General features: G+C 36.3%; 1 protein-coding gene across 3 annotated transcripts in view; it reads left to right on the top strand.

Annotated features, from left to right (window-relative positions):
• The window catches only part of TINAG (tubulointerstitial nephritis antigen), a 44700-nt gene that overhangs the window by 15609 nt on the left and 15324 nt on the right, over positions 1 to 13767 (top strand). Inside the window, exons 7-10 of one of the 3 annotated variants that reach the window (XR_006168188.1) lie at positions 6937 to 7117; positions 7790 to 7835; positions 12306 to 12411; positions 12953 to 13050. Coding sequence is in view for 2 of the 3 variants with exons in the window: in XM_042814857.1 (XP_042670791.1) it covers positions 6937 to 7117; positions 7790 to 7835; positions 12306 to 12411 (333 nt within the window). In the remaining variant the exon portion in view is untranslated. Of the gene's footprint in view, positions 1 to 6936; positions 7118 to 7789; positions 7841 to 12305; positions 12412 to 12952; positions 13051 to 13767 lie in introns of those variants that run through there. The other 2 variants (XM_042814857.1, XM_042814867.1) reach the window with 2 other exon arrangements.

Here is a 13767-nt window from a genome sequence, read left to right on the forward strand (position 1 = left end):
TTGTGTCTAGGAAAATATCATAAATGCAGTCAGAACTTGTATATTATGTTTGGGATACATGCTCCTGATGTTAAACAGCCTTGAGAAAGCAACCAGTTGCATAATACAGTATTTTAAATATTCCAACTGTTTGAACTCTGTCTTCAAATAAAACAAATTGTAATGTTATCTCCAGATTGTTCCAAAATGCAGCATAGTAGCAAGGACTGTACGTTACTCTTTCTTCCTTCAAGCTGAACTTCTCAAAATTAACAATCCACAAACCCAAAGTGGACAGTTAGAAGTCTGTTGAAATGGCAAGTAATACTCTATAGAAACACAGAATTGCTTAGTTTGGAATGAATGTTTTATTACTATTATTATTTATTTTGGAGATCACCTGCTCCAAGTATGAGTAGTTTCAAAATTAGACAAGATTTCTTATGATCATGTCCCCTGTCATGTTTTGAGAATCTCCAGGATGGGGGTTCCACAGCCTTTCTTGCAATGTTCAATCATTCTTGCAGCAAAGAACTTATTTAAAATTTATTTTATCTAATTAGTGTCTTCCTTGGCAAAACTTGCCCACAGTACCTTTCAGATGTACATCTCAAAGAAGAGTCTTATTCTGTCTCCTCTGTGACCTCTTCTTATGTAGTTGAAGACAGTAGTTAGAACTCCGTTTAGCCTTGTCCAGACCAAAAATATTAATATTCCTCAGTTTCTCTTTGTATATCACGTCTTCAGTGCCTTCAGCACCTTTGTGGCCCTTTACTTGCCCAGCTTGTCATTGTCATTATCTTGGATCCCATGCCTGAACACAGTGTTCCAGATGTAAGCCCACAAGTGACAGTTTGAGGGAAATAACCATTTTTCACAATGCCTTGGCTATGCTCTTGCTAACACAAACCGGTATTGTGGATCCACTTTTGTTGAGAGGGCCCACTGCTACCGCACATTCAACCTGATGCTGCAGACACTTTCCTGTTAAACTGGTTTGTGCACAGCACTGCTGCATGGGCAGTTTTGCCTCTCCAGTAGGATACGTGTCTTTGTTAAACTTCATGAGATTTCTGTCACCTTCTTTCTCCATCTTGTCAGTGTCCCTATGAATAACAGCCCTGCCCTCCACCATACTGACTACTCACCAACAGTCTGGCATCCTCCACAGATTTACTGAGCATGTTTTATCTTCCACTGTCAAGGTTCTTAATAAATGACACAGTCTTAAGGTAGGGAATGTCACTAGTAAAGAGCCACTAGTCATTAGTCACAGGACAGTCTATTTCAGTTTTTGGCTTTGTAACTGACTTACCTAGCCCCACTCTCTCACAGGCTGATGTAGAAATTGCTGAAAGTGTTGCTAAAGTCAAGGTAAATTGCATCCTATGCTTTTCTTATTCACGGTGAAGCTAGTCATGTCATTATAACCAGATTACTTCATCTGGCCACCTCATCATGGGGACACATGATTTGCCGTGGTGAATCTGTGCTGTTTCCAATCAAGTCCTTGACCTTTATGTGCCAGGAAACAGCTTCTAGGAGGATTTGCAATAACTTGATTTTATATACTCTATACTTCAGCTGTTTCTCACAATGTAAAACTTATTTTTGTGCTTTCTGCTCCATACAATAATCTGCTTCCCCTCACTTTCATGCACTCCCATCCCTTAATCTTTCTTTCACATACCTCGTATTCATAGGCAGAGAGATCTCAGGTCTGCTGTCTGTCAACTTTTAATTTTAGCTTATGAAAAAGCAAACAATCCATGAACAGATCAGGAGAATGTCAGATGTGCTGCATCATACGTCATAGTTGTCATGGTAGCCAGGGGATCCAGGTGAAGACCAAAGCACTGTCATTCAAACAGACATTGAGTATATAAAGCAATCATTCTGCTTGTCCTCAAGTGTACCAGAAAGGTGATCTATTTTTTATCAGATCAGATGAGGATTCCAGGGCTTAAACATTGAACTAGTTTTGACATTTTTTGAGTGGAAGACCCTCCAGCTATGTGAATACAACAGGAATCAAGGGACTTCACCTTGGTAAAAGCCTCAGTATCTCATTTAAGTAAAGATGAAGTAAAGAAATTAGTTATGGCTTTACATTTTAAGAAATTGAATATGGTCCTTCTAATCTGTAGCTCATGCTCTTAACAGAGTAAATATAACTCTTGCTAGAGTTGTTTATCTACCATGCTAAGGATAGGAGCATAAGATTTTCCAGTGTAAATAAGATTCATTTTGATCAGTATTATCTCCACAGCTGTTGGAGATAGTTGTTTTTAAAGAAAATGGCCTAAGGAATGCAGAAATAGGATAGATTTTCTGGGTTCCTGTTCTCCCTGTCTATTAGCTCAGTATGGACATATCCACCATGACCCCATAATAATGAATTTCTTCATATAGCAAGAAGCTATTTATTTTTTAACCTAAAGAAGTGTGGTTACTGACACAGCATTCCCCAGAGGCAGTTTAGGCATACAATAGTTAGTTCCTTCTAACTAATAAAAAAAAGAAGTTGTGCTGAAAATGTATGAAGTACTTTATTTACCCAGCTATATCTATACTTCAGATTTCAAAGGATGTTCACTGTTACTTCTTTTCTTGACACCTCAATGTACTCACCAGAGACTTTTCAGCTGACTGTCTGAGTAACCAGTTTGGAGGGCAAGTTCTGCAGATATCTGACACATCTACAGTCCACAGCCATCTTCTCAGTCCATCACACATCATTAGCGTTGCTCCTGAGCCACCTCCTACACATACAGCATCACTACACTCTTACAGATGTTTGCCTGCCACCTGTATTTATCCCCCATTATTGATTCACTATTAAAGTACCAAACTTGAAGATATTTCTACTTCCCGTTTTTATAAACAGTTCTAAATCCTGCTTTGTGTTCTTCAAGTTCAAAAGATCCATCAGAATTCCACCTTAAAATAAAATCCAAAGAGTGAGGACAGATAGTGGAGGAACACAAGAATGGCTATACAGAGTCTGAGCAAAGGTCTTTCTAGCCCCAAGAGCAAAGGATAACACATTCATCTAAAAGCTTAAGCAAAAGTAATGGTTCACTAATGTGGATCACTAAGTCATTTTTCTTTCTAATGCTCACAATACTTTATTTTCACTATGAAAAATTGGAAATGTATGGGGTAAAAGTCTGAAGTGTCTTTTGAATAAGTCCTGAGAAATGGTGCTTGCTTCCTCACACTTTTAGGTAACTTTTATTTTATGAGCCTGTATATGGCAATCAATTTTTTTTTCATTATCTCCGTAGCCTGCAATAGGTAGAAAGCACATTGATTTTCTATGTGGAGTTGCAAATTTTCACAGCAGGTGTTCAATGATGTATTAGAGTTCCTGGTTTTCTGATTTCTGAAGTGTGCTTATCTCCAATTTTTGGTAGATTTTCAGGAAAAAAGAGTGCTAGTCTAAACTATCCCAGTGAAGTCAGTGGAAGATTTCCATAAAGCTTGATAAGGAGAACTTTCATAAAAACTGAGTACACATGAGTGAAAACTGCTAGATGAGTAGCCAAATGGCTGTTTAACTCTCCTTTTCTCTTTGTCTTTCTCCATTAATTAAAGAATATATCTTTATTCTAATTCCAATTATTCTTAATTTTAAAAATCTCAAAAGCAAGTCACAAATTGTGAGGAATCATTTTGGTTTGAAAATATCTTTTTTTGAATGTGGTGCTAGAAATTACAATTTATATAAATATATGTACGTGAACACAAAACAAGCTGTTATTTCTACACAGCCATAGAAATGAAGGGTAATCAATTGTGTAACAAGCAATAACAGCCCATGTACATGTGGCTTAAATGCCTATCATTACTGAATTGAAAGCTGGGAATACAGACTGTCTTCAGATATTTTGGAAAGGATTGAAAAGATTTACTCACACTGTGAGTAAATTGAAGATCTAAATGATATCAGCCTAATTATACTTAGATGGACATTTACTTTCTAATTATACTTAGATGGACATTTACTTTTCATGTAGACGGAGTTACTGCTTCTTGCAGTTTCTGGGCATGTTGGTCTACTTTGGGAGCAAGAAATTTGCTAAGAAAAAAGACTTTTTCCTCATAGTCAATTGTTCTACCATCAAAAGCTTAATGGGAAAATACCAAGAGTAGTTGAAGCACACATGTACTAATCTTGTAAAAATCCTGATGGATAAGTAAACACAAGCAAATCTAATTATCCTTCAATCTGTGTGAATATAGTTTGTCCTTTTTCAGTTGAGTATATCCAGTGACCTACTAAAATATGAGGGCTGCTCTGAATTTAATGCCTCCCATTTTATTGTGTTGTCCACAGTGTCAGAGGCAGATGCTGGTAATACTGGAGTAAAGGTTGAACTGCTCACCAGTATTCTGTTCCATTTTGTTGCTGTGCAACAGATAGCAGGAAAGGGGCAGTCTGACACAATGCTATCCAAAATGGAAGTGTGTATGAAGCAATGATGTGTCATCAAATTTCTCCATGCAGAAAAAGTTGCTCCCACTGATGTTCACTGATGTTTGCTGAATGTTTATGGAGATTAAACAGTGGATGTGAGCACAGCGAGAAGGTGGATGGTGTGTTTCAGCAGTGGTGCCAATAACAGTGTGTCACTTCCACTGGTGCAGATCTTTACAAGCATGGAATGTGGGCTCTTGTTCATCGCTGTTGAAAATGCACAGCTAGTAGTGATGATTCTGTTTAAAAAGTACTGCTTTGTGGCTGAGAATTTGCTCTGCCAGATAGTGTTATTGTGCTCTCTGAATTCAGTCTTTAGAAGAGGCCTTCTGATATGTGTTCATGATATCATCACAGAAATGTGTGTATTGTTTTAGAAACATCTAGCATTGTAATATGGAAAACTAGAAAGACCTAGAGTATGAAAATTGTAAAATAATAAGTGGAAGATTCAGTGTGCCTTTACTTGAATATTTTAAATTGATAGCAAGGGCACTTTAAGCTTGCTTGCTTCAATTTATTGAAGGAAAAAGGATGTTCAGTTAGCCAAACAGTCAAAATGGTTGAACAATTCAGAAAAAGCAATTTAAAATAAAGAAACTTACTGTAGGAGGAAGCAGTTCATTGTAATTAGGGTTTTGATGTATTGCCAAGGTAAAGAATTAAAACCTCTCCTTACCATTTTTTGAAAAGACTTCTTTTTTTTATTATCCTTCTCTATACTTGGATGTAAGGATGGCTCTTAAGCTGTTTTTCAAAGCTACTTTGATTTAACACTTTGGAGACTTTTACATCCAAAATTAGCATGAGTTTAAATCTCAGGTGATTTACTGCAGCCCCTCTGCAATCACTCCTCTGACAGAATCAGTGCTAAATTCCCTCGAGTCTATGAAGCCTTAGGCTAGAGAAGAATCGTCCAGAAGAAGCTCTCTTTGCAATTCAAAGATTTGTCTTTGATTACTTATGAACAATCAATTAATTTCATGTATTTTCTATTGAATATTTCCTCCACGATTCTTGCAACCTACTAATTTTAATTATTTTGAAATCTTTATTACAATAAAAGCTGCCCAGCGATGACTGGTCTTAGTATTTTCAAAACACAATCTTTGTAGAATATATAATTTCATTTAAATCGTTCAAAAGGAGTCTTAATTTCTGTAAATATACTCTGAAACCTTGAAAGCAAAACCATTGATGCAGATTTCTAATGGCGGTGCAAAAAATGTACTTACTGTACTTGTGACTGCAAACCCTCTGCATTTGGAAAAGCTTTTGAGAAATGTTTCTAAGAAATAGTGAGGATGGTCTTCAGGATCTGCATAGACCAGACATGTAACACTATTACAGCATGTCTGTCATTTTAGTGACATTTAGCAGGAAGGATCCTGCTGTCAACAACAAGGGTCCTACAGAAGAAGCCCTGTGGCCTCCTTCCCCTAGGATCGTCACCAACCTTTTCTGAATATTAGGTGACACATATTCACCAGCCTTTAAGTCTACCTCTGTTTATTCTTTTGGTCCACATTTTCTTGCAGGCAATGCCCTGTCCTTCTCTGCTTCCTAACTTTATATCAAAGTATACTTTCTGAGTTCAGCCTGAGTTTGAACCTGCCAAGATGAAATTTCTCACGTGATGGGAAAACCAATCTTACAGATAAAGCAATTCCTTAACTATATTCTCATCTTCTTTGTAAGCATAAATTCCTGAAAGTTATTGCAAAACAGTACAATTATAAATTCCACCACTGTTGAGTTTTACCCTTTCTCTGTTACGTATTTTGTTACAGAAAAGTCCCTCCTGCCAGCATCGCTATAGAGATTTTTATTTTTCCCATGAATCAAGATAATCAACCCAGTCACCAGGTCATGTCTAAATGCTTTTCCTAGTATGTCTCTGCAGCTGGAGCGCTCATTAACTCAGTTCTGTGCTCTCACTTGTACTTACTTCCCACTTGTTTATCTTTTAAGGAAGTGCATTTCTTCCGGAAGGCTTTTGTTAGTGTGAACTAAGCTGCTAGTATTAATTGCTAAGCATCGTGCCTCTCTTTGGAAGAACCATCAAATTCACTCGTTTGTCAGCAAACCAATTATTTTTACCCAGACCTTTAAAAAAAGTTACAGAGAATTCTTCTGTCAGTAAAGTTTACAAAGAAAAGTGAGCAAATTTTCACAATATATGTGTGAAAAATATGAGGTCAGACACATTTTAGCTGAAAGAAATAAAGAGGCCTGTAGCTTTTCGGCAGCATTCCTTCAGAAAATATAGATAAAGCTAGAAAATAATTTCACTTAAAAGTTTTTGATGCAAAGATGCACATTTCACAAGCCATTTTTGATGAATGTAGACTTTGTGGTTTATCAAACGTTCATATGTTTGAAGAATGAACGCCTCCATAAACTTACAGTGGTAAAATAATTATGAACTTGGAATAACAGTTAAAAAAATCTTATTACATCTATTTTTAATTGATCAGGGTCGTATCCTATGCCTGCTATCCATCATTTTGGAAGCATCATCTGGATTCATCAAGTGAAAATCACTGTTATGTGTCCAGTGAATATGGAAAAAATCATACAAATGGGCCCTGTCCCAATGCTTTGGAAGATTCCAATCGGTTATATCGCTGCGGCTCTCACTACAGGGTCTCCTCAAAAGTAAGTTCATGCTGTGCACACATCCTGTCATTTTCATTTTGTCCTTTGGGGCTTGAAAATAATTTGGTAGATGGAAATATTTGCACTTTGCTTGAACACTTTTAAGGAGAGGTTTTTTTTAATTGCACTTGAGATATTATATTCTTTGTAGTTTCTCAGTTTATCTCTTCAAAGTTATGCTGCTGTGGTTCTTTAGAAATTATAGATAGAAATGAAATTATGCAGTCATAAATGCCATAAATTATTTCTTCTTAATCATATTCTTGATAGTTTTTCTCATTTGGTAAACCAAATACGCTTTAGCAGAAATACAAGTGGTATATTTTATGCCATATACATACAACATAGAATGGTTTGGGTTGGAAGGGATCTTTGAGACCACCTAGTTAAAACCTCCCTGCTATAGGCAGGAGCGCCTCCCTGCAGACCAGATTGCTCAGAGCCCCATCCAGCCTGGCCTTGAATGCTTCCAGGGAGGAGGCATTCACAACTTCTCTGGGTAACCCGTTACATATGTTATATATAACCTGTTATACATATGTATATATACAATATATGCATATGGTAATAAATTGGTATGTTTTTATGTTGGTATGGTATTGAATTTATGTTATTTAACATAATGTATTTTATTCCCTTGCCTTCTCTGCTGCTGCTCTTCCTTTCTCTCAGGAAACTGATATAATGGAAGAAATCATGGCCAAAGGACCTGTGCAAGGTATGGTAAGTTTGAAATACGTTAATACTGTCATTGAAGTAATTAATGTACAACGATCTTGTAGCTAAATATTAGAAATCATAAATTGCTTTCCATGGTGAATAAAAGAGACTTATGTGCAGTAATTCACCCAGGGTATCAAGCATTGATGTAACTTCTGGTGTGCAAGGGCTCAGATCTTCTAGGGAAATAAAGATACTTAAGCAGGATGTGGGGGAATGGAAAAGAGTTGTTTAGCCTGACTGGTTGCAGCTGCAGATGGTGCTGACAGCATCTGGGGATGGGGAAAGGGCATTGTGCTGGATATCCATCTGATCTGGATGGACAACCAATGCAAAACCAGGAGACTTTCTTATTTCAATTGACTTGAGTTATATAATGAATTATCATGGCCTCCATTTCATTACTGAAAAATACAGGATTGGATATAATTCATTTCAGTGTACTGTGATGTTGAAATTACTTCTTAAATTTCTATATGAGCAGCTGCAATTTGAAGCTCAACTTTGACAAAATCAGTACTGTTAGTCTTCTTCTGCCCAACTTTGTTTGCTCAAGGGAAACATTCTTTCCCACATTGAATTTTGTCTAGAAGTGAACACAGTGTTTCTACTTATTTTGAGATAAGGAAACAGTTCAAATCCCGAAAAAAGAATTTCAGACTGCTCTCTAATACTGCCTTCCCCTGCTATATACACATAGTTTGCTATTTTAATCTATCTGTACTAAATCTTCCACATAAAATTATCTAGATTCAGATGTTTGTTAAGTTTTAATCACACAATGATTCATATCATTTTTGGAATGTCAATGTATTTTCAGTATCAAGGTAATACTGTACGTGAAAAATAAAATCTAGATCTTAAAAGAGCATGTATCTGAGAGCTTCTACAACTGAGTGTGACTCCTGTCCATTCTTCCTTCCATATGAGATCCTTGAATGAGTATCTGTTACGATCTAATAGTTTGTCACTGTTCTTATTCTATCTTCCCATAATACAAATGCAATCAGGATATGATTCTAACTTTAAAACGATATCATGCATTTTTTTTTCAGAACATCCTGAAAGTGATCTTCAGCTACTGAAAATGATTTTCCATTTTCCTTCACTTGTCATTCCTCAAGATCTTACAAAGTACTTATAACCAATCTTATCTAATGTAATGAGTAATATTTAATAGCTGGATAATTTTCAAAAACCTTCCAAGATGATGAAAATCATCTTGTTTAACGATTAATAATTTTGTTTTCTTTGTGCACATTCAATATTATGAAGGATACATATATTCTTAACAATTCTGAAAAAGTGGGTGTAGGAATATAGTTAAAAACTTTCTCCTATACAGCTTTCAAGTTTGAATGACAGCTTCTCTCTGGCAAACATCACTGTTTTATGTGGTGAGCAGAACAATTAGCAGTTTGAAGTGCAGATGATGGAATTCTAGTTTCTTTCAAAATTAACTTTGAAATAAACATTGTGTAGTTTTACTAATGCTTTGAAAATTTTCCAGTAGACAATCAAATACTGAGCATAATTTTTATTTAATGGATTTTATGACATACTCCTATACAGTGCTGACATACGATAAGAATCTCTTCTGTAATGTTGGCTGCTCTCAGCCAAAATCAAAGCTAAAAACACATTGGCAATACAAGAAATTTCTAATTTTACTTATCATGATCTTGGAAATAAAGGAACATTACATATACTGCCACAGATTTGGAGAAAGCACTAACCTGCATTAATGTACTGTGCTACACTTTTTTTTCTCTGATAGCTACTACATTTTTGGGTTTTGTATCTTTATATGTCTAAGATACATGGATTCTAATTTAAGAATTGTATTCAGTGGAATCCATTGTAGGATGAATCCATAGTAGAATGAATCTGCTGTGTTTATGCAAGGATCTGACAGCTCAGCATGACTAAGGTAGTTTATGCATAAGCTACAGTGAGGCACAAAAATTACTGCCTCTTCCAATTCATTAATCATTAATTCTTTCATTTTGGAAAATGCATGGTTGCTTTGATGTGGGATGGCACACAGCTGGCTGGAAAAGTGAGATCCCTTCCAAGTCACAGTCCATATCAGGACAAGGTCTCTGCAAAAATAAAAATATGTCAGTGCTTGACTTTGAATTATCACCTTTCTATCTACTCTACACTTAATGAACACAGCTCCTGATTAATATGCAGGCTTTTTAAGTAGGTATGAATAAAGATATATGCATATCTGCAAATATACGTACAATTACATACAGATCTACATATACAGAATATATACATATTCCACGTATGTACATGTAATACACAACCAGCTGAAATTTTCTCATATAGGTTGAAGTTACTTTGCAAATATATTTCAAATGTATTTCATTTCAGTATGATAGATATGATAGTTCTTCAAAGAGCCAAGAACATACTTTTGATTTAGAGGTGCTGATACAGAATAAATTGTTCACTGAAATTGAACAAACGGACCTTGATATTACTGATAGAGGGATAATCACAGGAATTCCCAGATTTATACACTGGAGAACCTGCAGTAGGAAGGGGTAAACCTTTGCAGGGAAATTTTGTTGAGTCTTGACCTTGCAGCTAGAAGACAAGGGTAAAGTTTGTGCTATTTTCCACTTGGACTGTTGCTATCAATAACTGTGAGCTCTCATTCTGCAGACAGCTCTGGCAGAAGCTCTGGAATTATTCATTAAATTTATTTTTCTTATTTAACTGATAATACTCTTCCCATTTCTTGCCACTTAGCGTCATGGTTTCTTATTCTCTGTGTGTTTCTATCTGCATAAATTTGGGACATGACAGACATTATTAACAATGCATATTTTCAGCCGGGTTTCCTGGGTAAATGAAACCTATATAAACGACCATGTTTTGAGCTGTTTTTTTTCCTCCCATCTTACTGCCTCCTAAAATTTGAGAATGCTTTCTGTTTCAAGCCAATTTGATAGAGACCAAGAGATCATAAAGACAATTTCCTTCAAGTTTTTGACAATATTCATGTAGGGGAAATTAATCTGAAAACATGCCAGATGAATAAAAAAATGCAGCATGAGCTTGCCTTACTCAATGGATAGTGCAGATCTATACAAGGCACATATGTTTTACTACTCCAACCACACTAAAATTGTCATTGAGACATGTACGTTATAGGATTCCTGAGGCACAAGACTTTAAGAAACTGAGTTTCATTAATTCTCACGTTGCAGGCAGTGTGGCAATTTCACATAATCACAGAATTGTAGGGGCTGGAAGGGACTTCAAGAGACCACAGAGTCTAAGCCCCTGCAAAGCAGGCTCCCTATGGGTTTCCTATAGGAACTTCCTATGCTCCAGTTTATGGCCGTTCCCCTGGTCCTGTCCCCACAGACTGCTGAAAAGAAGTTGGCCACGTCCATTTGACTCCCACACTTAAGATACTTATAAACATTAATCAGATGCTCTCTGTTTTCTTTTCTCAAGGCTGAACAGACCCAGTACGCTCAACCTTTCTTCACAGGGGAGCTGTTCTAGGCAAATAGAAGTGTGCTAAAATCATAAGCTAAATGCAGACTGAAATTAAGCCTGTATTCACACTTCTATTTATGTATTGTAAGATGGAAAATATTTTCTCTAGATCTTGTAGCCCAGCAAGTAACAAAACAAATGGAACTAACTTAGCAGAACGAATTGGAAAAAAACCTCAAAATATTTTCCTTAAAATTGAAACAAGTGATAATCCTACGAAAAGATGTAAAGTGTAGATAGTAATATTCATTCTCTTGCACCAAATTTACAGTTTGTCAGCTTGTTGGCCTTACATAGTTATTAACAAACGGTATTTTGATCAGGTTTACAATACTTTCATTTGAAAGTCATAATGAACAAAGACATAGAAAATCTATTTTTCCATAAGGAGATTCCAGTCTACCCAATGAACTCTGTTTAAATTTAAAAAAAAAAAAAAAATTGCAAATGTTTGTCACTCTGCCATATTTCATAGGATGTTACATACATGCATATACATTGGCAGTTAAATACTTCTCTGGACTATGCAGATGCTTCTCATAACTGAGGATTTTATGCATGAACCTTGAAGAGATTTGTCTTATTGGACTGGATTTGTACAGAAATTAGAAAACCTGCATAAGCCCATAGGAGAAGATATTTCTTCTTCTTCATTTTTTTTTTTTTTTTAATTGAAATAGATCTGTCATAGGGAGTTTCCAGGACAGGGAAAGCCAACTAATTTGGCAGGAGACTTTTGAGAGGTGTGTTGGAATATTTCCCTTGGTTTACTCAAAGGAGGCAACTTCTGAGTAATTAGTGAATTTATTGTAATTGCAAAGAACACTCATGCAGTATGACACAAAACCTGACAGCTAAAATTTAAGGAGCAATCTAGAGTACAAGCAATATTTGCTAACTGTGCTGATTTATCCTACCATTTTCTTTTCTTTTTTTTTTTTTTTAGCTATTATGAAAGTCTATGAGGATTTTTTCCTTTACAAAGAAGGAATCTATAGACACTCCTACAAAGAGGGATCCAAATGGAAAACTCACTCAGTGAAACTCCTTGGGTGAGTATTCTTTTACCCTTTTTTCCATGCTAATCATGAAAGCAAGGAAATATTACTGCTCAGTTTAGAATCTTAAGGTTTTGTTGTCAGAGATGTAGTGCTGTTACCTCCCAGTGAAAGATTCTGTTTGTTTCATTTTTGTATATCTGAGGATTTTAGAAGTCGTTGGAATGAGCTGTAGTCCCACAGCCTTTTAATCCACTCTGACATATGTTCTAAGACTTCAAAGAGAGAAGTTGTGGCCTGAACTGAAATGAACAAGTCACCAAGCAGAATCCAAGCTGAAATGTAAACGTTGCCGGTGGCCTCCTAACTAGCCAGCACAGTTGTATTTACACAGCAGTCTGAGCTTTCCACACCCCAAACAGAAATCAGCTGCTGCAGGTGTGCTGCTGGTTTTATCTGGGGTGCATAAGAAGAACACACCCAGTCTGAAACTGTTGCAGAAGAATATGAATAATACATCAGTTGATTTCCCCTCAAATGCTGAACAGTGCCAACAGGTGACAAGTATCTAACAATGCACACACTTGAGTTACAGAATGCATCAGAGTGCTTTTTACTCTAACATGGAGGGAATATGCAAGGTTGCACTTAATAAATCACTGAAGGAATAGTTAAACAGACAAATGGCTGAAGGTAAGTCTCAAACAAATATTTTGTAGGTGATGTAGAATATAAAACAAATAATGATTCAGTCTTGTTGGAGAAAGATTGCTGAGAGTATATCTGACATGATTCTTCAAGAAGAAAGTGTAGTGAAATAAATTGCCTATTGTATCTGTGATATAGATACCCTTGCAAAGGGTATGGAAATTATAATGGTTGTGGAATCTGCTGACTAGGAATTACAAGAGTGTGTCTGCTAGTGCTAGACAGAAGCAGCAGACTTAAGCAGGATCAGCCTCGAGCCTATAGAGTTGCAAAAATCCTGACTCAAAGACTAGCAGAGGAAAAGCTCCTGAAGAGAGCATTGCAAAGATATGAAAGAGAGAAACTGGCAGGGACTTTGGAAAACAGTCTGCATTAGGAAAATAGGTTTATGAAGGAAATGCTGTATGTTTGGTATATATATATGTATTGTATTTACGGTATATCTGGAAGAGAAATTGATAAACAGGAAAATTGGAACTTCAGGGATGAGCCTCTACGGGGCTGTAAGTGCAGATGTTGGGATTCCTGTGTTTGGCAAAAGTGTAGGGTGGTAATAACTATTCCCTCAAATAAAAATATGTTGTCTAACCTAGTGAATCTCATCACAGGGGAAAGTGATTAGACCAGAATTGCATAGGGGAACAACATGATAGCTGAGGAGCAAGGGACAAGGACTATTAATGTGCTGAAGTAGCTGCTGAT

The sequence above is a fragment of the Centrocercus urophasianus genome, unplaced genomic scaffold (genome assembly GCF_019232065.1).
Source record: "Centrocercus urophasianus isolate 14NV4802_14NV808 unplaced genomic scaffold, USGS_Curo_1.0 seq_10, whole genome shotgun sequence".
NCBI lineage: Eukaryota > Metazoa > Chordata > Aves > Galliformes > Phasianidae > Centrocercus > Centrocercus urophasianus.